This window comes from Lissotriton vulgaris, chromosome 8 (assembly GCF_964263255.1).
Source record: "Lissotriton vulgaris chromosome 8, aLisVul1.2, whole genome shotgun sequence".
Classification (NCBI taxonomy): Eukaryota; Metazoa; Chordata; class Amphibia; order Caudata; family Salamandridae; genus Lissotriton; species Lissotriton vulgaris.
The window spans coordinates 1,328,054,051-1,328,076,266 of record NC_141696.1 but is presented as its reverse complement, the minus strand read 5'-3'; the positions used below and the strand labels follow the sequence as shown (position 1 = coordinate 1,328,076,266).

At 47.5% G+C, this 22,216-nt stretch overlaps 1 protein-coding gene across 3 annotated transcripts in view; it reads left to right on the top strand.

Moving 5' to 3' along the window:
• The window catches only part of DYNC2H1 (dynein cytoplasmic 2 heavy chain 1), a 1,560,829-nt gene that overhangs the window by 596,022 nt on the left and 942,591 nt on the right, over nucleotides 1-22,216 (top strand). For all 3 annotated transcript variants that reach the window (XM_086935265.1, XM_086935264.1, XM_086935263.1), the window contains exons 38-39: nucleotides 234-498; nucleotides 11,716-11,923. In XM_086935265.1, the coding sequence (XP_086791391.1) occupies nucleotides 234-498; nucleotides 11,716-11,923 (473 nt within the window). The remainder of the gene's footprint in view (nucleotides 1-233; nucleotides 499-11,715; nucleotides 11,924-22,216) is intronic.

Here is a 22,216-nt window from a genome sequence, read left to right as displayed (position 1 = left end):
GCTTATCGATGAATTGCTAAATTCGAACTGACAATAAATGTGAAATTTGAAATTGAGGACTAACTTTAATGCTGGCATTCTTTCATTTTGCTAGCATTAACTATTTTTGGCCCCATTAAGTTTATTTTCTATATTGCTTTAAAAATGGAAAGTAATTGAAATATTTGATTTTCAATCGCAATGTGTTGAGTTTCCATTAAGGATTTGCAATCAAACTTTTTTTTTATCACCAGATTAAAAAATCCTTGGAATTATATGAACAGCTTCGACAGAGAATGGGCGTAGTTATTGTTGGGCCAAGTGGTGCTGGCAAATCTACACTTTGGAAGATGTTGAGGGCTGCACTTAGTAAAGTTGGCAAAGTTGTAAAGCAGTATACCATGAATCCCAAGGCCATGCCTCGACATCAGTTGCTTGGACATATTGACATGGATACCAGAGAATGGTCAGATGGTGTACTCACGAGTAGTGCTCGACAAGTAGTGCGAGAGCCACAAGGTAGGTTCCTGGAAATAAACACCTCAAAAGCTGTGGTGAACCAGAATGCAATTATAAGCCTGGTGTATATGTTTATATTCATAGAGACACTTGCATTTGAACATTTATCAAAATCCAATGTAATAAGCTAATCATAAGAATGTTCTTCCGATTAAGATGGGTTGGTTTCTGTGCATGAAGTACTGTTTAGTATATTGTACACTAAGGGTTCCACTAGCTAGCATTGAATACTTGGGTCAGTCCACAGGGTTGTGGCCTCTCACCTATTCTCTATAATCCTTCTATAACCACCAGGCTCAGCTGATCGAGAATTATGACCTGCTTTTCCAAATGCCTTGCTTCAACTCTTAAATCCTGCCTGTCTTATATGAAAAGTTTCCATAGTTACACCACCATTATCTGGCTATTACGAGTGTTGACAAACAAGTTACTTACTTTCAGTAACACATTTTCTGGTAAAGACTCTATCTAGCTGCAGATTCCTTTCTTTAGAATTTTCCTGGAGTCAGGCTGGATCCGGAAACCTTTGCTGAGCAATACCCCTTGCAGGTAGCTCCATACGGCCCTGCGCGATGTCGTCGGCGTCGGTTATGATGTTGCGGTACCTATATAGGCGCAACCCAAGGGCGTGGTCGTCAGTACTTTTAGTATTTTCCACACCAGATGCGCAGAGCCACACAGTAACTTACTTAGTTGTGTGCAAATTTAGGGCCCTTAAAATGGAGTAGCCCTATCCCAACAACATTGGTCCGCAAAGCTGGGAGGCATGGTTGGCGCTGTAAGGAATCTGCAACTAGATAGAGTCTCTACCAGATAATGCGCTACCGAAGGTAAGTAACTTGTTCATCTGATAGAGACTTACCTTTGAATTAGATATCCAAGCCATACCATCCTGGCGGTGGGCTTCGAACCAATACCTTATTACTAGGAAGTCCTGCAGGACTGAACTGACAAAATACCCGTCCCTGCGGACATGACTGTCCAGGCAGTAGTGCTTGGCAAATGTGTGCAAGGATGCCCATGTTGGCGCCTGACAGATGTTAAGGATTGAGACTCCTCCAGCCAAGGCCATGGTTGCAGCCTTTCCCCTTGTGGAATGGGCCCTTAGTCCCTCAGGGGCTGCTTCTTAGCCAGGGTATAGCAGATCTTATTGTAGAGAACGACTTAACGAGAAATGGTCCTTTTCTGCACCACCTGCCCCTTCTTAGCTCCCACATAACCAACAAAGATTCTGTTGTCCACCCAAACTCGTTTGTGCGGTCAAGGTAGAATGATAACGCTCTTTTTTGGGTCCAGTCGGTGGAGATGCTCCTCTTCCTTAGAGGGATGTGGGGGAGCAAAGAAGGTGGGCAGCATGATGGATTCACCCAGACGGAATAGGGTCACAAACTTTGGCAAGAATGAAGCACGGGTGCGAAGCACCACTTTGTCCGGAAAATTCATCATGTAGGAAGGTGTACAAGATTGCGCCTGCAACTCACTCACCCTCTAGGCAGATGTAATTGCCATAAAAAGGCTGTCTTGATGGTAAGCAGCCGAGGGGATAGTTGTGTAATGACTCGAAAGGAGCACACATAAGATAAGTGAGGAATAAATTAAGGTCCCACTGCTGCATAACAAAGGACATGGGTGGAAACATGTGAGCCAGCCCTTTTAGAAACATATGTACAATATGAGACTTAAAGAGAGAGGGCTGGTCTGGCGGCCGCAAAAAAGTAGACAGAGCAGAAAGATAACCCTTGAGATTTCACAAAGCAGAGCCCTGTTGGGCAAGGGTTACAATTAATAAAAGAGCAGTGGAATGAGAAACAGAAAGAGGGTCAATAGACCTTTCTGTACAGTATAATACCATGTCAACAGCAGGCACATACCGTCGTAGTGGAGGGCCGCCTGGCCGACCAAAATAACATTACATACTTCGGGAGGAAGGTCAAAAGCCATCAACTGCCGCCGCTCAATCCACATATAAGAAAGTGCAGAGTTGACAGGTCCGGATGGAGAACCCTCCCCTGTTGCTGTGATAGAAGATCCTCCCGAAGGGGCAGCCTGATCGGAGGATCAATGCTCATTTTCAGAAGCTCTGGATAACAGAATCTCCTCGCCCAGTCCTGAGCCACAAGGATGACTTGGGCCTGGTCGCTCCTGATCTTCTTCAGAACTTTGGGCAGGAGTGGTATAGGCGGGCAGACTTACAGCAGACCTGAGCTCCACTCGTGACTAAAGGCGTCGCCGATCGTTAGCCGCCTTGGATGCTCCAGCACCCAGTATTGCTGACACTGTGCGTTCTATTTGGAAGCGAACAAATCTAACCAAGGTTCTCTCCACTGCTGAAAGAGACCTTGTGCCACCTCCAACTGGAGACACTAATCATGATCTGCTAGGCATCGACGGCAGAGTTCGTCTGCCCTGGCGTTCAGAGAACCTGCCAGTTTTTGATCCACCAGGGTTATGCCCTGCTGTTCTAGTCATGCCCAGAGATGCAGGGCCTCTCGACAAAGGGTCCATGACCCCACCCTGGCCCTGCTTGTTGCAGTACCACATGGCAGTGGTGTTGTCCGTGAACACCTGCACCAACTTCCCCTTGACAGATGGAAGAAATGCTTTCAAAGCCAATCAAACCACTCGGAGCACCCACAAATTTATGTGGAGCCCCATCTCCGCTGGAGACCAGTGTCCCCTGATTTCCACCTCTCCCAGATGGAAGCCCTATCCCAAAAGTGATGCATGTGTCACAACTGTAAGATCTGGTTGGAGAAGGGAGAGGGGACTGCCGTTGACCTAATCGTGGTTCATCAACCACCACTGCAATTGCTTCCCAAATCTGAACCATGTCGGTGAGATTTCCCCGATGCTGTGCCCTCTGGAACATCAAATATGACTGTAGAGCCTGCATACTCCACCTGGCATGCTTTACCAACAGGATTTAGGAGGCCATGAGGCCCAACAGCTTCAGAGTCAGTCTCACCGAAATCCAGGATAGAGGCTGAAACATCAGAATCATAACCTGAATATCCTGGAATATCTGCTCGCGAGATAAGCCCAAAACTGCACTGTGTTCAGAACAGCTCCGATGAAAAGGGAGTATCTGAGAAGGAGTCAGGTGTGACTTAGGCATGTTTATAGAGAACCTCAGCGAGTGCAGGAGGTCTGCCGTAGTCTGAAAGTGGAAGACTACAGCTTAGGGCGAGGGCGACTTCAAAAGCCAGTTGTCGACATAGGGAAAGACTGACACCCTTTATCTGCGCAGATGAGTTGCTACCACCGCCATCGCCTTGGTGAACACCCGAGGGGCACTGGTAAGGCCGAAGGGGAATACGGTGCACTGAAAGTGCTTGTGGCCTGTCTTGAACCGCAGGTAACGCCTGTGGCCCGGCAGGATGGGGAGATGAAAATACGCATCCTGGAGGTCCAACTCCACTTGGCACACAAGACCTGAGCTAGAGTGAGCATCTTGAATTTCTCCTTCTTGAGGAAGAGATTGACGGCCGAAAGATCAAAAATGGGCCGCAACCCTTTGTTCTTCTTCGGAATCAAAAAGTAGTGGGAATAACAGACACTGACTACTTCTGAAACCAGGACCCTTTCTCTAGCTCCCTTAGCCAAGAGAGCTGTAATTTTCTGCTGGAGTAATTTTAAATTATCCTCTGTCTGAAGAGAATAGCCATCCTGAATGATCTGCAAGACCCTCTTGTCCGATGTTATGGACCTCCAGTGGAGTAGATGATGATGGATTCTCCTGCCAACTAGAGTGGTGTGATCCTGCAGACTCAGATTAGGAGTGTTTGAAGGTTGCAGTTGCCTAGGGCAGGGCCGCCGCCGACTTCTGCCTCCCATTCCTAAGCTGGAACGAACAGGGTCCACGTCCCTGCATGTTGGGAAACCTGCGCAGGATGGTGGCTGGGATAGGGCTGACGTGGCTGGAAACCCCTTCCGCTGCAACAAATGAGATGAAAGGTAGACTGGCCACGAGGAGTCGCAGAGAGGTCCAAGGATCTGGCTGTAGCTCGAGAGTCCTTGAACCTCACTAGGGCCGAATCTGCCTTTTCCCCAAAAATACAGGTTCCATCAAAGGGCATGTCCATCAAATTTGCCTGGACAACACCCGAGAAGCCAGTTGTCCTAAGCCAGGAATGGCCCCTCAAGGCCACTGTCGTGGAAATCGATCTGTTCAACGAATCCATCATATCAAGGACACACCTTATGGTGAATTTTGCTGCATCTCTCCCATCCTTAACTGCCTGAGAGAGCACAGCCCAGGCCTCCTCCAGGACTTGTGGCAGTACTTGTGCAACCGTCTCCTAAACCGAGTGGACGAAACGGCCCAATAGAATGGGGTATTCACTGACTGCAATGCCAGACTGGAGGAAGAAAACTATTTCTTACCTAATGGATCCAACCTCATATTCAGAGTGGCGGAAGGGAACATGCCCATGGATGTAGAGACCTGCACCACCAAACTTTCTGGGGTGGGGTGTTGGCTGAGGAACTTTGGGTCACCCGGAGCTGGGCGATGGCGCAGTTCAATTGTCCTATTCACAGGAGACCATGTGCTGGCTTGTACCATGTACCTAGAAGGACATTAGTCAGTGCTTCACTAAAGGGCAAAAGGGGTTCTGAGTTGGAAACTCCAGGCTGAAGCACTTCAGGCAGGAGATAAGTCTTGACCTCCACTGAGGGCAGCTCCAATCCATGGACCTTGGCTGCCCTCTTGACCAACATGGTATAAGATGCTCCCCCTCCGTAGCCACAGTAGGTGGAGAGAGCATGGCAGTATCTGGAGAAGTATCCAGTCCACTGGCTCCCCCAATTTCCCCATACCAGTCCAAGTGCTTCGCAGAGTCATCCTGGTGTTTCAAAAGGTCCATTGACCCCTCCCATTCCTCTTCCATGCCTAACACATCCTTAGAGTGTTCAGGTGACAACATAGAACCCCTCAATTGGCCTCGAAATCGGAATCAAGCAACGTTGTTCCGACTCTGTGTTGTCATGGATAAGGATGGGGCTGGTGCAGCTGATGGGCACTGAGTGCACCGACTTCTGGGGAGGTCGCTGTGGAACGACCAGCGTCAACCCGGATCCGTGATCGGATCTCTGAGGCCCCACCGGCGCCATGGCCAGAGCCAATAATGTTGAATCAGACAGGGCCCCCTATGCTCTGGTCCCGAGGGCTCACAAGAGAGGTCTGCCCGCTCAAATATGCAGCACATGGCCGCGTAAGAATCTTTGATTTGAGCGGGGGTCGCTCTGACACCCGGAAAGGGAGGGAGGCGCGAATTGGACCCTGTCTCTGGCTCCGCAGAACCGTTCCTAGAACGTTGGTGCTCCTTACCTCCTTTGTCAACAGACGACAGTCGAGGTGAAGATGAAGTCCATTTGGTCTTCTTGTTCTTGTGCCTCTTCCCCATGTGTCCCGAGGACCTCGAGTTGGATGAAGAGTACTTTTGGCTCCGCGAGTGGTCCCGCGACCTCCTCTACCTCGATCGGGACCGGGTCCTCAGCGGAGTCTCGCTGGACGGTGTCATCTGCCAGGCGGCAAGAAGCTTTAATGCCCGCCCCGCAAGGTCTTCGGAGCCATAGCCCACAGTCCGTGCACGACTTTGGATTGTGGTCACGCTCGAGAAAATCCTGTTGTGGAAAGAAAATATGTGCCTGGGTGGCTCCTATACACATACTGCGACATCATAAGCGACGCTACCAACGTCAATGATGTGACGCGGAGCTGATCGGAGCCACCTGACAGCGCATGCAAGTAGTATTGCTTAGCTAAAGTTTCCTGATCCAGCCTAACACCTGGGAAATTCAAAGGTAATGAATCTGCAGCTAGAGCTCTCCATCAGATAAATGGAATGGGGAATAATATGCTGAAAGTTACTGAAGTGATTTCCACAAATTTTCCTCAAATGTTGGGCAGTTTTTCAAGCATATATGCACTTGCTTTTTTCAGATGAATATGTGCATGAAATAGTGGGTAATACTGTTTTACCTAAAATAGGAGTTTTGGGCTGAAGTCCACTTGTAATGGGGCCCAAAAAGGCAATCAACCGATGTTATGTTGTGCCGAGGGCAGTTGCAGCACATATTACTCTTTTCTATTGGACTGGCTGATTGTCCCAGGCCCAATTCCGCTACCAACAAGCTTTCATTGCAATTTAGTTAGGAGTTTTGATAACATTCTTTTTTTGAAACCAAGAGATAAGCGTTGGTTATGATTGCACACGTCCAACAATATATTTTTGTAGAAATGTTCGGCACTGATGTTCTACTATATATTACTATATATTGTTTTTTTCAAATACTTTTTATTGTTTTCAGCATTAATCCCGAAACCGTGAGATGTGGTTACTGCCCCACAATTTGGCAGTGTTATGTCTGGCAAACCTCAGGCCAGTATTTGAAAGTAATTAATTATATTTTCATGGTTGCTAATCTCTCCAGATTCCCAGCAATATGGTGTTAGTGTGCCATACCACTGGTGTTCCAGAGACTGCTGAAGAGCTATCAACCACCTTCTCCCGGAATTCTGTAATTTTCTAGCACTCCCACCATGTGTGGAAGAATGACCTCACCATACCACATCCTTGAGACAGGTGTCCGACTTCATAACCAAAGATTTTGAGGTGTGTTCTAGTGCAATATGCTCAATGTAGAAGCTTACGTTGTATCAGCTGGAAGCCAGCCCTTATGACATCTTCCGTTGGTCCCCATTTAGCTTCCTTCCAGTCCGATTCATTAATGTTGCCTAAATTGACCTCTCTTTTTGCCTTCATCTAAGCAATCTCATCAAGGGGCTTTAAGTTAGTTTTATATTTGAGAGATCACTTTACAGTTCAGGGGTTCCTTAAGCCCTCTACTCTCTAAGGAGGAGTATTCCTGAAAGTTGTGCATGATCCCATTGTATCTTTCTATATCTTGATTCAGATGTGTATATTAACACATGGGACTTGACTAAGATATACAGTTCCCTGAGCTAAGCATAGATTTCTTTTGTCCCATATATCTCTGACCGTAGATATCCGTATGTCATCCCACTCCTGAAAACACTGGTGTAAATTCATACATTAAAGTCATGGCTGTCCCAGAAAGGGTTTCCCTTGTAATAACACCCTGCCAGCCTGCTATGTGTGTAGCCGCTCGTCATGGTAGTTCCACCATCCATGTTGGTTCTGGCAGCGTGTGTGTGTGTGTGTGTGGCGGGGGCAACATCATAAGTCAATGACAGGTATCCTCTAATGCTCATGATGCTTATGTCGATTTGCAAGGACATTTCTACCTGGTGTGAGAACACTGAACCTTTCAGCACTACTGGTCTTGTATATCCACAAGTGCTATTCCGCCATCAGATACACCCTTGTAGAGTTTGGCCAGTGATATTTCGGGGCACCTTCATGCCAAAGTAGTATCCCTCCAACAACAAAAAATTCAATTTTACCCAGAATGTTATATTTTGCAGTATCTAAAGGAATCTTGGTAAGAACATAACTTTGTATATTCCATACCTTCCTAATAAAGACAATGGCAGTTGATGCGTGTGATACACATCAGTCATAAAATGTTCCTTCATACTTTGCAGGTTACAATTGTAGCATTCCTCAGTGTCCCTTGTATTAAACATCCTTAGATCTCAAATGTTGGATGCAGTCATCTTCAATGCACATCGGAAGTCAGTCTGCAGCTTCCCAAAGAAGCAACTGAATTAACACTCTGAGCTATGGTTACCAAGAAGGGTACGAGGCATGAAATTCTATGCTTCAGAACTCTAGTATGCAGCCCTCCACGAAGAGTTCTGCCCTATGGCCTTCAAAGAGAGACCCCCACCATTCTGATGTTTTCCATGTGGCTTGGCTCTCTCCTTTCTCCATCTTAACCATCATCACCTTGCAGTCCAGTTTGATCTGTTGGATTGTGGTCTGCAGTTTCTGTATGGCCCAGGAGATATCCTTGGCCGATTGTTTAACTACATCTCTGTGTTGGATATTGTCTGGAAATCAACCCCTTCCTGAGGTTTCCCCTCGTCCAGACTGTGTTGGTCTTAGATTGTAGGCAGACAGAAGAAACTCCATGATGGTTAGCGCTCTGAGACCTTCGGGTGATTTATGCGCGATACAAATGCAATTAAATGGAAATGAAATGGAAAACATCCACTATTGAAGGTTCAGAAGGGATAGGTTGTCCTGGGGTCTCAAATTCATGTTACCAGAGCCACCCTCCTGGGCTGATCTTAGAAAATTATAGTGTTGCAATTTGTTTTGTTAGGTATGACATATCCCCTATTGATCCCATGGTCAGGTGAGGTCCTGGATTTATTTTGGACGGATATGTCACAATATAGTCCCCATCGGTTTTTCCCACTGCCGTGATCAGGCTTGACCGCTTTTTCAAACAAAATAGTATCCTTAGCTTAGAACCTCATAATGTGCCCAACATGCCTAAAATATTACAAATGTGCTGGAAACACAATGCATCAATTGTCCGTAGTTGTTTTTCTGTAGTTGTTCAGACCTCTGGAGCATTTGGGTGATTTTTTGGAACTTTGTCTTTTCTGTTAAATGTTAAATGTGTCAAAATTCTAAGCAGCTCACCTCCTCGGAAATCTGTACTGATTCAAATAGATACAATGCTAATGAACTGTCTCATTGGGAAACAGGCATGAATTAGATCACACCCTTCCTTGACAAGAGCCTACACCCTACCTGAGCATGGTGCATCAGCCAGGAAAATCAAAGTAACACAAAACATCCTAAGCAGTATCTTGTTTGAAGGACACAAGTGGATCCCAGTTTCCTTCTAACAACGTAATGCTTAGAGCAGTCCTTGCAATCCATGCATAAGTTGCACTCTTGGGCATTAAATAGATACAACAAAAGATTTGACACAAAACTGTTTTTTTCATTTTATGCGACACCAGTCACAAGAGCAGATTGTTACCTGGTGGCAAGTGTTTTGCATATGTGTGTGTCGTCAGAATTGCATCATTCCACTTCAAAAGGACCCCAAAGTTCACTATACTACAGGGAAAACTACAGTGCACATTTATTAGGACACACACAGATTTGTTATGCTCCCACAAAATGTACTATTGTGGTGTAGTTTCTCAAAACAGTACTGAACTCAAGTGATGTCAACACCATCTTTGACTGCTAGCATCTGTCTTCAAGCTGCTGGAAATGACAAAAGATTGAGACCACCCTGACAGCTCCGTACTCACTGTAGTGGAGTACAAAAAGCACAAAAGCAAAGCATTTAAGAGAATGCCTTTATTGAACAAGGCTCAAATGCAACAATCCTCTCCAGTGCATTCTTTCAGGGCTGATGAGCCTGTGTGAATGAGACGAAGTGTCAAGGCTCCTGATTGCTAGTAGAGACAACTTTCAAAACAAACCTGTTGGAAAAAAGAAAAATCCATCTGTTCAGGAATTGCAATGATATATTACATCAGAAAGTATGGAAGAATAATGTCATGATGTGCCCAACCTTTGAAAGACTTACTAAATTGATATTTTAACTCATTCAGAAGTCAGATCAATTTCCATGTCATGGAAGCTAAACTTTTTGATGGCGATAGCTTCAGTTAGGAGGTTTAAAAGAATTACGTTTTTTGCATGTAAGATTTACATAGCATTCCCCTTCAGAAGAACCCAGAAGCTCTCTCTACTACAGGTACAACTACAACTGCAAATGAATTAGAACATGTCAGAGAAATGACTGGTTTCTCTCATTAAGCTTCAAACTGAATTGTGGATCTTAACTGGTGCAAAGCATTGTGGGAGCTGAAGTGGCGATGATGATCTTGAGAGGGCCATTCATGATTCCCTTTACAGCCTGTGCATGACATGAGTGCTTTCAAATGAAAATGGAGAGAAATAATAATATATCTTTTTGACATTTCAAAGTACATTTTAATAATTAATTTAATTAAAGAAAGTGTTCCATGGTGGTGATAGACAAGCTAGAGTATCCTAGCAGTTATAAATATAAAGAAGCTATCCAAGATGGAATACTACAAAGACAAGGGACAGGTCCTTAACCTTTTTGTTTGTTAACTAATATTAAGAGGTATAGTTTGCCACAGGGAACCCAAGGGATTTAATCGGATGTGAATCGCCAGGGTGCTTCCACTTGTGGGACTATTGCTGTCATAGGAGCTATCGGTGAGAACTGGCACCAAAAGAGCAGTCTAGATCAGGAAGCAAATCCAGATATTCGATGGAGTCAGAAAAAGAAAAGAACATTTCATTCTACAGTTCAAAATGATTTTATTGAAATTTTTGAGACAAAAGAAATAAACAAGAACAGTACATAACAAAAAATTAAAGCAGATAAGCGTAAATGATGAAAATAATAACAAGAACTATGGTTCCTAGGTAAATTTGCAGTATAGAGATTCAGTAACAAATAATCGTATAAGAAGAGGAAGGGAAAAAGGGGAGGAGGAGAGGGAGGGGAGTAAACATATCATTGCATCGTAAAATCATACCATACAGAGTTACAAAGCAATTGAGTACATAAAATACAGAAATACAAAAAAGGTGATAATGAAAGTCAAAATAGTCCTTAATATACAAAGAAAACTAATTAACAATATCATTTCATAACATATGAATCAATAGGTGACCAAAAAGACTGAAATGATTGTGAATTGTGATTAACACCTTTAAGTGATAGCTGAGCACCTTTCCTTGTAAAGGTAATCCATGACCACCAAGCGTGGACCGAAACAGAAGAAGCATCTTTCCAACAAAAAGTAATAGATTTTAACGCAGCTGTAACCAAAAAATTAAATAACTTAGCCCTTGACTCACAAAGAGGATGAGAAAGGGCAACTGATTTGCATATTAACAGTATATATGTAATATCATCTTGCAAAGATAAAATATTCAAAATGATAGGCCAGACTTCCAACCAGAATTTCTAGATCAGGAAGCAAATCCAGATATTCGATGGAGTCAGAAAAAGAAAAGAACATTTCATTCTAACCGGGAACTGTTTGAAGGATCTTTCATGGAGCTTCTCTGGGTGCTGTGTCAAGGGTGATGAGACGGACTCCGACTCTGCCCGCATAGCACTCATAGTTTGAGGGCTTCGAAGAAGGTATTTTGGGCATAGTTATCATAGGTTCATAATGGTATTTATTTTTGCTTCGCATAGCAGATATTTTTATCCTTATTAATCAATGAAAATGTTCAAGCACATCTTTTAAAATGTTTTATTTGTTTACAGAGGTCAGCTCGTGGATAATCTGTGATGGTGACATTGATCCAGAGTGGATTGAATCGCTGAACTCGGTTCTGGATGACAACAGACTTCTCACTATGCCTAGTGGAGAGAGAATCCAGTTTGGTCCCAATGTTAACTTTTTGTTTGAAACCCATGATCTTAGCAGTGCTTCTCCTGCCACCATTTCCAGAATGGGCATGATTTTCCTCAGGTAAGATGTGTTATATTTTTTTTTTTTTTACATTTATTACTTACTTGAACTAGCACACTTTCTTGTTATTTGGCTACACTTAATATAAATATGACTGCCCTAGTCGGCTCCTCATGGTCTTCCTTGAATGGACTGGTGCTCAGTCCAATGGAATGACTTAGAAAAAGGCTCAGTGGCCCTAGCCGTGTAGACTAGCTCCTTGCAAGTGAAACCACCTCCTCTAATTTGTTTGGATCATCCCTCTCCCTTCTATTGCCACTACCCAAAATGCAGACCACCTCCTGTGCATCTAAATTCCTGCTCCTTGAGGTGGTGCTTTATTAGCGTTTTAATGGGAAAAGCCACTGGCCCAACAAGAATGTCCTGATATTTAGGGAGCTCACCCCATGCATATCAGAAGGCGCTTTCCGCAGCATGCGCAGTTGCTTGAATACAGTATATGGAATCCATGCCGCAGTAGGAGCATTATGACTTGTGTTTAATATCAGCCGATGAGAACTGCGTTCGAAATGACACTTAGTGCGGCAAGTTATCTAATCGACCCCTAAGTTCGAAGGATGGGCCATTGTAACATCTATTTATGACAACATATCTGGAGCTGTATAACCCTCATCATCTTGCTGTAACGTTGTGGCTTACAGTCTTTACCTTGACCAATAACAGATTGATTTCAGGCCTGTTATGTGCCTTAATTGTTTGACCTTGCTCCATATTATTATTATTCGGCGACTTCTAGAATTATGCCTTATTTTCTGAAATCCAGACTGCATCTTTTTTCAAGCAGACACGATTTTTACAAACTTAAAGCTCTCACAGTTGTAATGATTGTAGTTTATTCACCTTTATCAAAGCTGAAAGGGTGATTTTCAGCTCATTGTGTGATCACGGTTTAGTTTGTTGCATGTTCGTTTCTATTAGGTCTTTAGATTGTGTTTTGTATTTCCTCAGAATCACCAGTGTCGTTAATTTTGTCCTTGGTTGTGGTTTGCAGCTGTAGACTCCATCAATTACATTCTGAATTGGTGGCCCTTTATTAGTAGCCCTAATCGTCGAATACTCCCATCTGTGTGTGGGCATCCCAGACCACTTAAAAAGGTTTTTTTTACATGACATGTCTCTTTGAAGATATTTTGAATGCAGATTCACCCTTCCTATCTTTTACAGGCTTTGGGTTTTTGAATGTTTTGTTAAATACATGAATACATTAGACAACATTGCAGCATCGTCCTTAAAACCTGCTGCAAAAAAACAGAAGAGACAATATCATGCAAAAAATGAGGGAAAAAACTGTGTTATAGCAGTATGTAATACAACATCTAAAGGCATTCACTTCTCCTTTAAGGAACAAAAGGGTTGGGGGTCCCTTCCTGCCTTGTACTGGATCTTTAGGGTCTTGGGACAATGTAATCTGACCGCAGATTATTTGGCTTGGAAAAAGAAGAGAGCGGGGAGAAGTGGGTTTTTAGTGACTCCATTGAAGCTGCTTTCGATGCAAATCCAGCATTAAAAGTATGTAACGTTTCCTTCTACAACGTATGACCTTCATTGCCAGCCAAGAAGGTAGAATAGAAGGCTCATCCCAAAGTCTGCATTCTCTAAACTGAAATGGCAAAACAATTTAGGGCCTGATTTAAAGTTTAGCGGGCGGGTTACTCCCTCACAAACGTGACATCTACCCTGCCCGCCATATTACAAGTGCCATAGGATATAATAGAATTGTAATACGGCAGATGGGATACCTGCCATGTTTGTGACTGAGTAAACCCATCTTCAAAACTCTAAGTCACACCCTTATAATAATAAAGGGTTTTGTAGAGCGCTCAGTAACGCCATCACGGCGTGTCCCCGCGCTAAAGGAGAAGTGGCAGACAAAAAACCTAACTAGGAAACCCCCTCACCAAAGCCTCACAGTGTGTACAAGTGGGTCTTCAGCAGAGACCGAAATATTGCCTCTCTACTCTCCAACCTTCGAGCAAGCGGGACTTTGTTCCAGTTTTGGGCGGCCAGTAATGTAAACGACCGCCCTCCCTTTCTGGATCTCTTTATCCGCGGAACCGTCAGCAGCCCCGTACCTCCCGAGCGCAGGGCCCTGGGCGGCTCGTATCTGCAGACTAGGTCCCGAAGATAGGCGGGAGCCCTCAACCAGACAATCCGGTGGCACATAAGCAGGCATTTAAACAAAACACGTTTCTTTATGGGGAGCCAGTGGAGAGCATCAAGCGCCTTCTGTGAATTGGCTCTCCTCTGCCTCCTCAGCACCAGGCGAGCAGCCGCGTTCTGGATGACCTGCAGGCGGCCCATACTCCTCTCGGTGGTACCAAGGTACAAAACGTTCCCATAGTCCAACCGAGAGGTGACAAAAGCCTGCGTCATCGTCCTTCTGGCAGTCAAGGGTAGCAGATCCAGAGTCTTATTTAGAACCTTCAGGACCCCAAAGCACTCCCCCACAAGGCGTCTAATATGACCCTCATAGGACAGTGTGGGATTAACCCACATTCCTAGGTTTTTTGCTTCCTCACATGGTGCAGGAGTGGCGCCCAGACAGGATGGCCACCAATCGGCTGACCAGCTACTGCTCTTACCACCCACCACCAAAACCTCGGTTTTGGAGCTATTGAGCTTTAAACAATGGGCATCCATCCAGTCAGCCAAGGCCTGCATGCAGGCCTTAAAATTGGAGGATGCTCCTGTGGGGTTTTGAGACAGCGAGATAAGCAGTTGAGTGTCGTCGGCGTAAGACACCAACTCCACCCCAAATGCTTGGACAACCTTGGCCAGGGAGGCCATGTAAAGATTGAAAAGTGTAGGGCTCAAAGCTGAGCCCTGTGGCACTCCCTGGTCTAGTGGCACCTCGGAGAAACAACAGGACCCCTGTTGAACTTGAAAGCAGCGCCCCGTCAGGAGCGACTGCAGCCAGTTCAGGGCGGCTCCTACGACCCCAGCTTCGTTTCTGACTGATAAAAACAAATGTCAAACTAATTGATTCCTCAGAGCAATCTTACTGACTACTGGACCGACTACCGTGTCCTGTGGGTGTTCGGTGTGCCCCAGGACTCCAGCAATTGCCAGTGCTTAATTTACTGGTGCTCAGAAGCCTTGGGGCTGGCACTATAACATGTGGGTGCACAGACTACTAAAACAGCGTAGTCTAGAATCCTCCTCCTGTCCCTTTATCTTTGTGATATTTTTCTGGCTTTCTCATGTTTTCTTTCTTTTTTCTCTCTTGCTCTTAAGAAATGTCTGATGAAGTAAAGTAAGTACTGGTTCTCAGAAATCATGTGGTTGGGCCCCACAGACAACCACTGGCTCAAAATAAGCACTAGGGATATTTCACAGATAAATCCTAAGTTTGCCGAACCTACTCTTTGGTTGCTTGTGTTCGTGTTCAGAAGGGCTAACCCTTGTAGCTAGAGTTGGACTGTCCCTGTTAAAGCAAAATGGAGTCTGGTTTGTATGGGCAAGAAGTGGCAACATGGGCTGAAATGGGGCCCTTGGCAATTGCCAGACTTCTGCAAGCATATTATTCATTAACCTTATTTTTTTCACTGAATTTAAGATGCCAACATTTCACCTCCTCAAAATGCAGATACTATTTTTTATTTGTAAAATCTAAGCGCCCTCACACACAGGCGGGACGTTCCTACGATGAACAGCAAGGATTACAAGTAACATTTCCTTCACATAATCTACAGTAGAATTGTCGAAAGATTTTCAAGTGTATTTTTAATAGGTGCAAGATTGTTTGCTGCAAGAAACAGAAGATGTCGTTTTGGCAAATCGTCTTTCTCACTCTACAAAATCATGCTAACACCCCCTCCTCAGTGCTTAATTTGTAAAAGAGTATGTGCTGAGCCAGATAGTTTTCTCTGAAGTCCGGGGCTGGTACTATTGAACTTCAGTGTACCACATACCAACGCTACATAGTCTTGATTCCAACTCAAGCCTCTTCAATTCACCACCATTCACACTCCCTGCCCTTTTATCTCACTTTTGCAGGTTTCTTCTTTCTCTCTGTCACTTTTTCCCATCTTTCCTTTCTTCCTTCTTTTCCACTTGTGTGTTTTCCACTCTCTTCTTGTGGGTGAATATCTGGCGAGGAAAAGGGAGCACCGATATCCATAAATGTGTGCTAGTGGGCACCACCTACAATCACCGGCTTACATTAGACACCGCCTCCCTTCCCTAATCAACCAACTTTCCCTTTTCATTCAGTTCCTACTTTCCGTTTAGTCATCCCTGTCCTGTTTGTGCACACTATGCTGTCGGTTGCGAAGCTTATTAACTGATCAGATATGACAGTGTATAGCTCTCTAATCTGGAATCTTATTCATGGATGAAAAAAAGTCCATTCCGCAGAATGGGAAGGAGGGAGGATGGTGTTGAATCTGCGGTTAGATAGAGTATCAACCAGAAAGAGCATTTGCAAAGGTAAGTTACTTGTTCTTCTGATGGATACTTCACCGCAGATTGCTCATACTGTGAATAGATACCAAAGTAGTACCTACCCAGGTGTGTTTAGTGGTCAGGGGAGAGGGGCTATGGAATGGCTCAAACTAGAAAAGCTTGCAAGACCGAATGGGCAAACTGCCCTTCCCGCTGGACTTTGCTGTCAAGGCTGTAGTGCTTCTTTAACTTATGGAGTGACGCCTTGTTGCAGCCTAACATGTCCAGAACAGGTAGTCCATGTGCCAGCGCGAAATGGTAGCATGCTTGGCTCTAGTTGAATGAGCTTTTGGACATTCTAGGGGTCGCTTCTTGGCCAGCTCATAGCAGGTCTTTATACTGTAGACTATCCACCTTGATATGCTTCTTTTCTCCATTGCAATACCCTTTTTCACTTCATTGAACCCCAGTGATTATCCATTTGATGGTCTTTAGTACGATTGATGTCAAAGCTCAAAGCGGTTGCAAGGAGTGAAGTCTCTCCTCTTCCGCTACAAGGAGTGAAGTGGAGCATAGAATGTCTGAAGGGGTGATGGATTGTCGGACATGAAAGGGTATCTCAACGGTTGACAAAAATGCAGCTCTATTGCGCAACCTCAGTTAGTCTGGAAAAAAGTAGTATACAGTGGGTTAACAGGCTCACGTGACAAGCGGAGATTATCACTATGAGGAAGACTTTTTTAAGTCAGCAGATGCAGCTATGAATCGGCTTAATAGGAGTGTACACCAGGAAGGTAAGGACCAAATTAAGACCCCACTGCGGCAATGCAAATGTTTAGGTGAAAACATATGGACCAGACTTTTAACAAAACGCATCACTACAGATGATTTAAACAAAAACAGCTGGTTGGGTAAACGCACAAAAGGTTGAAAGGGCCAACAAATAACCTTTAACTTTTCCCACGCAAGACCATGCTGGGTTAAAGACAGCACAATAAGAGCACATCTGACAACTTAGCTTGTTAGGGGTCTGTGTGGTGGGAATTGCACAAGGCCACAAACTTGTCCCAGTGTCTAGCACAAACAAATTATGTTGATGTACGTCTGGCCACCAGGATGACATCCACTACTTTGGGAGGGAGGTCAAAGGCAGGCAACTTCTGCTGCTCAATCTCCATACATGGAGGTGTAGATTGCGCAGGGCCAGGGGCAGTACCCGGCCCTGTTCCTGTGACAGAAGATCCTCCTAAATCGGCAGCCTGATCGGAGAACAGATGCTCATGACCAGAAATTCTAGGTATACACTCTCCTTGCCCAATGCAAAGCCATTTAAAAGACTTGGGCTCAGTAGTTCCTGATCTTCTTCAAATCTTTGGGAAGGATAGGCAGTGGCAGGAAGGCATACATGAACGCTACGCTCCATTGTAAGCAGAATGTGTCTTTGAGAGAAAGCCGCTTGTGAACTCCAATATATAAAAATGTTGATGCTGCACTTTCTCAGCGGTGGAAAAAAGATGTGGACAGTGGTCTCCACATTGCTGGAAGACTCCGTGTGCAACCTCCTGAAGTAGGTGCCTTTTTTTTTTGCAAGCCCTTGTCAACTGTGTTTGTCTGCCCTGCCAATTAAATATTCTGCTAGGTTTATCTGAAAGAGACACGTTAGTGATAGATTCCTTACCTTAGAATATCCCCAGGCGTCAGACTGGATCCGGAAACTTTTGCGTAGCAGTACCCTTGCGCGTCGGTAGGCGTCGTCTGCGGCTCCGCGTCCGTCGTGGGCGCCGTGATGATGTCGTCGGAGTACTCAGACACCGCCTCCACGTGCTGACGTCAGTTCTTCTTTTTTCCGCGCCAGCAAGCGCAGATCTGGAAAAAGCAGTAACCCTTAGTCAATTTTTGATTAACCTTTTTGATCCTTTTGATTGTTTACGAAGTCTACGACTCCGATCGGTGCCTAGGGATGCCTGGCTTCAAGCACTGTGAGGATTGCGACCGCACGATGTTGGTCACGGATCCGCACCACCTGTGCCTAACTTGTCTATGCGTCGACCACGACGACAAGGCCTGCTCCGACTGCCGGGCCCTCTCCTCGAAAGCCAGGCAGAGCAGTCCCGCAGGCGACTCGAACTCCGGCAGTCGGTCCGGCGCCGTGCAAGGTCCCGGTCCCATGGGAGGTCGAGGGACAGGTCGCGGGCTCGGAGCCACCACAGCTTTGAGAGTCTGCACCACTCCTCTGGGTCGAAGTCGTTGTCAGGTAAGAAGCACAAGAAGTCGAAGAGACGTCATCGCTCTTCTGACTCCCCCCGACGCTCGCACGATGCGGCCGTGGGTTCAGGTGACACCGCCCACGCGGCTCCGTCGGAGTCGCGGCGCCGCGTCCAGCTCCACACCCTCCGGTCCCTGGGCGAGACGCGACGCCGGAGGAGATCGAGCGCTTCCTCATGGCCAGAAGGTCCATCTCTCCTCCGACGGACCCGTCTGGGGCCCCTAGCGGGTCGGGGGCTTTGGCCCCGACGCCGTCGGGTGCTTCAGGTCTGACGCCGCCGGCGCTTCGGGCCCGGCGCCGCAGGGCCCCACTATCCCGACACTGCCGGTGCCTTCGAGCCTGGCGCCGCAGGGTCAAGCGGTCCCGACGCCGCCGGCGCCTTCGGGCCCGGCGCCGTGTAATACTTCTCCTCCCTCGGGATCTGTATCGTCGCCGGTGGACCTTACGACCCCCCCGGTGTCGGACCGTCAGGTGGCGCCTCCGGCGCCGTCCTCGGGCGCCGCCGTCCCCGATGCCTCCTTCATTCCTGTTCCGACGTCGGAACGGCGCCGCTGGGCACTGCTTTCGACGGCGTATGAAGATTTTCACTTCTATGAACAGGCCCCATTAATTGAGAACCCTGAGTATCAGGAGATGGTGATGAGGAGGATTGGGAGGGGTCTGAGGACCCTCTGACCCGTGAGTGTCAGTCTCAATAGGACTGGACAAGTGGACTTGGGGATGCCAGTGGTCTGGACACCTCACCAGACACTGGTTTTGTCTCACCTCCTACCGTGGCTTCGGAGGAGGGGGCAACCTAAAGTGTGGTGTTGATGAGGGAAGCCAAGGCCTTGAGCCTTGAGCTCCCTGTCGCGGCCGTGAGGACTAACCTCCTCACTGAGGTCCTTAAACCGCAGTCATGCTCGGCCGAGCCTCTGCTGCCCTTTAATGAGGCCTTGACCGACGTTCTTTTGGGCACTTGGTCCAGGCCCGCTATGGGTTTGCCTGTAGATAGGAACGTGGCCAGACGCCACCGCCCGTCCCCGGGCGACCCATGTTTCCTGTCCACCCACCCCACCCCCGAGAGTCTGGTCATCCAGGCCTCCAATTCCCAGACCGCATTTCCGTTGGCTCCGCCGGACAGGTAATCCAAGAGGTATGAGAATTATGGAAAGAAAATATTCTCCTCCCTTAGTTTGGGCCTGCGGTCTTCCAACACCGCATGCCTCTTGGGCCGCTATACCCACTCTCTGTGTGAGACGGTTGCGGAAGTGCTGCCAGAGTGTCCGTTGGAGGTACGGGCCAAACTCGGCCAAGCCCTTGTGGAGGGCCGAGATGCAGCCAAATATTCTATCCGGTGTGGGCTGGATACCACCGACTTGCTAGGCAGAGCGATGGCAACGACCATGGCGGTGAGACGTCACACCTGGCTGAGGTCCGCCAACTTTTCCGCAGATTTCCAAAACACTCTGATGGACATGCCATTCGCTGGCCGTCGCCTTTTTGGCAACAAGGCAGACCATGCGCTTGAGCGCTTTAAGGACTCCAGGGCTACGGCCAAGTCCTTGGGCCTCTCGGCCCTGCGCCAGCAAATGGGTGCCTTTTGCTCCTTTCGTGGCCAAGGAAGGAGCGCCCCCACACGTGCTGTCAGCCACACGCCGCAGACTAACGTGGAGGCGGTCAGGGATAACGGCGAGGCCAGTCGACACCTTCCCCCGCAGCATCCACCTCTAAACCCTCCTAGTCCGTGCTTCTCGGCCCATGTGACGCCAGTGGGGGGCAGGGTTCGCCATCACCACTCTCACTGGCGCACTGTCACTTCGGACAGGTGGGTGCTGCAGATCGTCCGGAGGGGCTACTCCCTCCCCTTCGAGACGACCCCTCAAGCCATGCCACCGCAATACCACTGCATGTCGGGGGATCACTTGCGGCTTCTGCAGGAGGAAGTTTCGGCCCTCTTGGCCAAGGGGCCATCGAGCGCATTCCTGGGCCAGAAGTAGGACGTGGTTGCTACTCCCACTACTTTATGATACCCAAGAAGGGCAAAGGGGGCCTACGCCCTATCTTGGACCTACGGAACGTCAACGGCTTCCTCCGGAAGGAGAAGTTCAAGATGCTGACTCTGGCTCAGGTCTTAGCTGCCCTGGGCCCAGGAGACTGGATGGTAGCGTTGGACTTGCAGTACGCCTATTTCCACATCCCCGTCCTGCCGGCCCACCGGCGTTACCTGCGGTTCACGGTAGGCCACGAGCACTTTCAGTTTACCGTGCTCCCCTTCAGCGTTACCAGCGCCCCACGGGTGTTCACGAAGGTGATGGCGGTGGTCGCAGCTCATCTGCGCAGGTTGGGGGTTTCCATCTTCCCTTACCTCGATGACTGGTTGTTGAAGGCGGGCTCGCCCCAGACAGTCGTCAGCCACCTCCAGACGACGGCAGACCTCTTGCACCAGCTGGGGTTCTCCATCAATGTGCCGAAGTCACACCTGTGCCCCTCTCAGAAGCTCCTTTTCATCGGAGCGGTTCTCGACTCGGCGCAGTTTCGGGTTTACCCACCCGAACAGCGGGTCCGGGATATACAGGCTCTGATTCCAATCTTCCAACCTCTATCCCGGGTTTCGGTCAGGTTGACGCTGCGGCTTCTGGGGCTGATGGCTTCCTGCATCCTTCTGGTGCATCACACCCGTAGGCGGATGCGGGCTCTGCAGTGGGACCTGAAGTTTCAGTGGGCCCAGCATCAGGGCAGCCTGTCCGACCATGTCCATGTCTCGGAGGGCACTGCGAGACAGCTGCAGTGGTGGCTTATGGACCGCGATTGGGTCAGCGGCAGATCCCTCTCCCTTCCCCAACCGGAGCACGTTGTTGTGACGGACGAGTCCCTCCTGGACTAGAGAGGCCACATGGGAGAGGCAGAGATCAGAGGCCTCTGGTCTCTGGCTGAGTCCCGGCTCCATATCAACCTTTTGGAGCTGCAGGCGATTCGTCTAGCACTGAAGGCTCTGCGCCTCTGGCAATGGCTGGAACATCAGGGCGCGACTCTGGTGGTTCAACACCTGGCAGGCTCTCTGAACGCCAGGGTGGACGAACTCAGCCGCCGGTGCATGATGGATCACGAATGGCGTCTCCACAAAGTCGGTATACACCTGCAGGTGGAACAGATTCGTGGCATGGTGCACAGCAAAGGCTGTGGATCCTCTCTCTGCCCCTCTTTCCGAGGTTCTTCTCTTCCTTCTTTCTCTTGCCCAGCAGGGCTCTGCTCTGAGCATTATCAAGGGCTATCTTTCTGCCCTTTCAGCCTTCCTAAGGCTGCCTGATCAACCATCTTTGTTCAAGTCCCCAATTGTAAATAGATTTCTGAAAGGCATCACACACACGTTTCCACCTGTTCCCTTTGAGATGCCTCAGTGGGACTTGAACTTGGTCCTTACATTTCTGATGTGCGCTCCCTTTGAGCCACTTCACAACTGTCCTCTTCGCCTTCTCACTTTGAAGACTGCCTTCCTGGTAGCCATCACCTCTGCCAGGAGAGTGAGTGAGCTCCAGGCTCTATCCTGTAAACCTCCTTTCCTTTCAGTCCATCCGGACAAGGTTATGTTAAAGACAAGAACTTCTTTCCTACCCAAAGTGGTCACGGCCTTCCACATTGGGCAATCCATTACCTTGCCCACC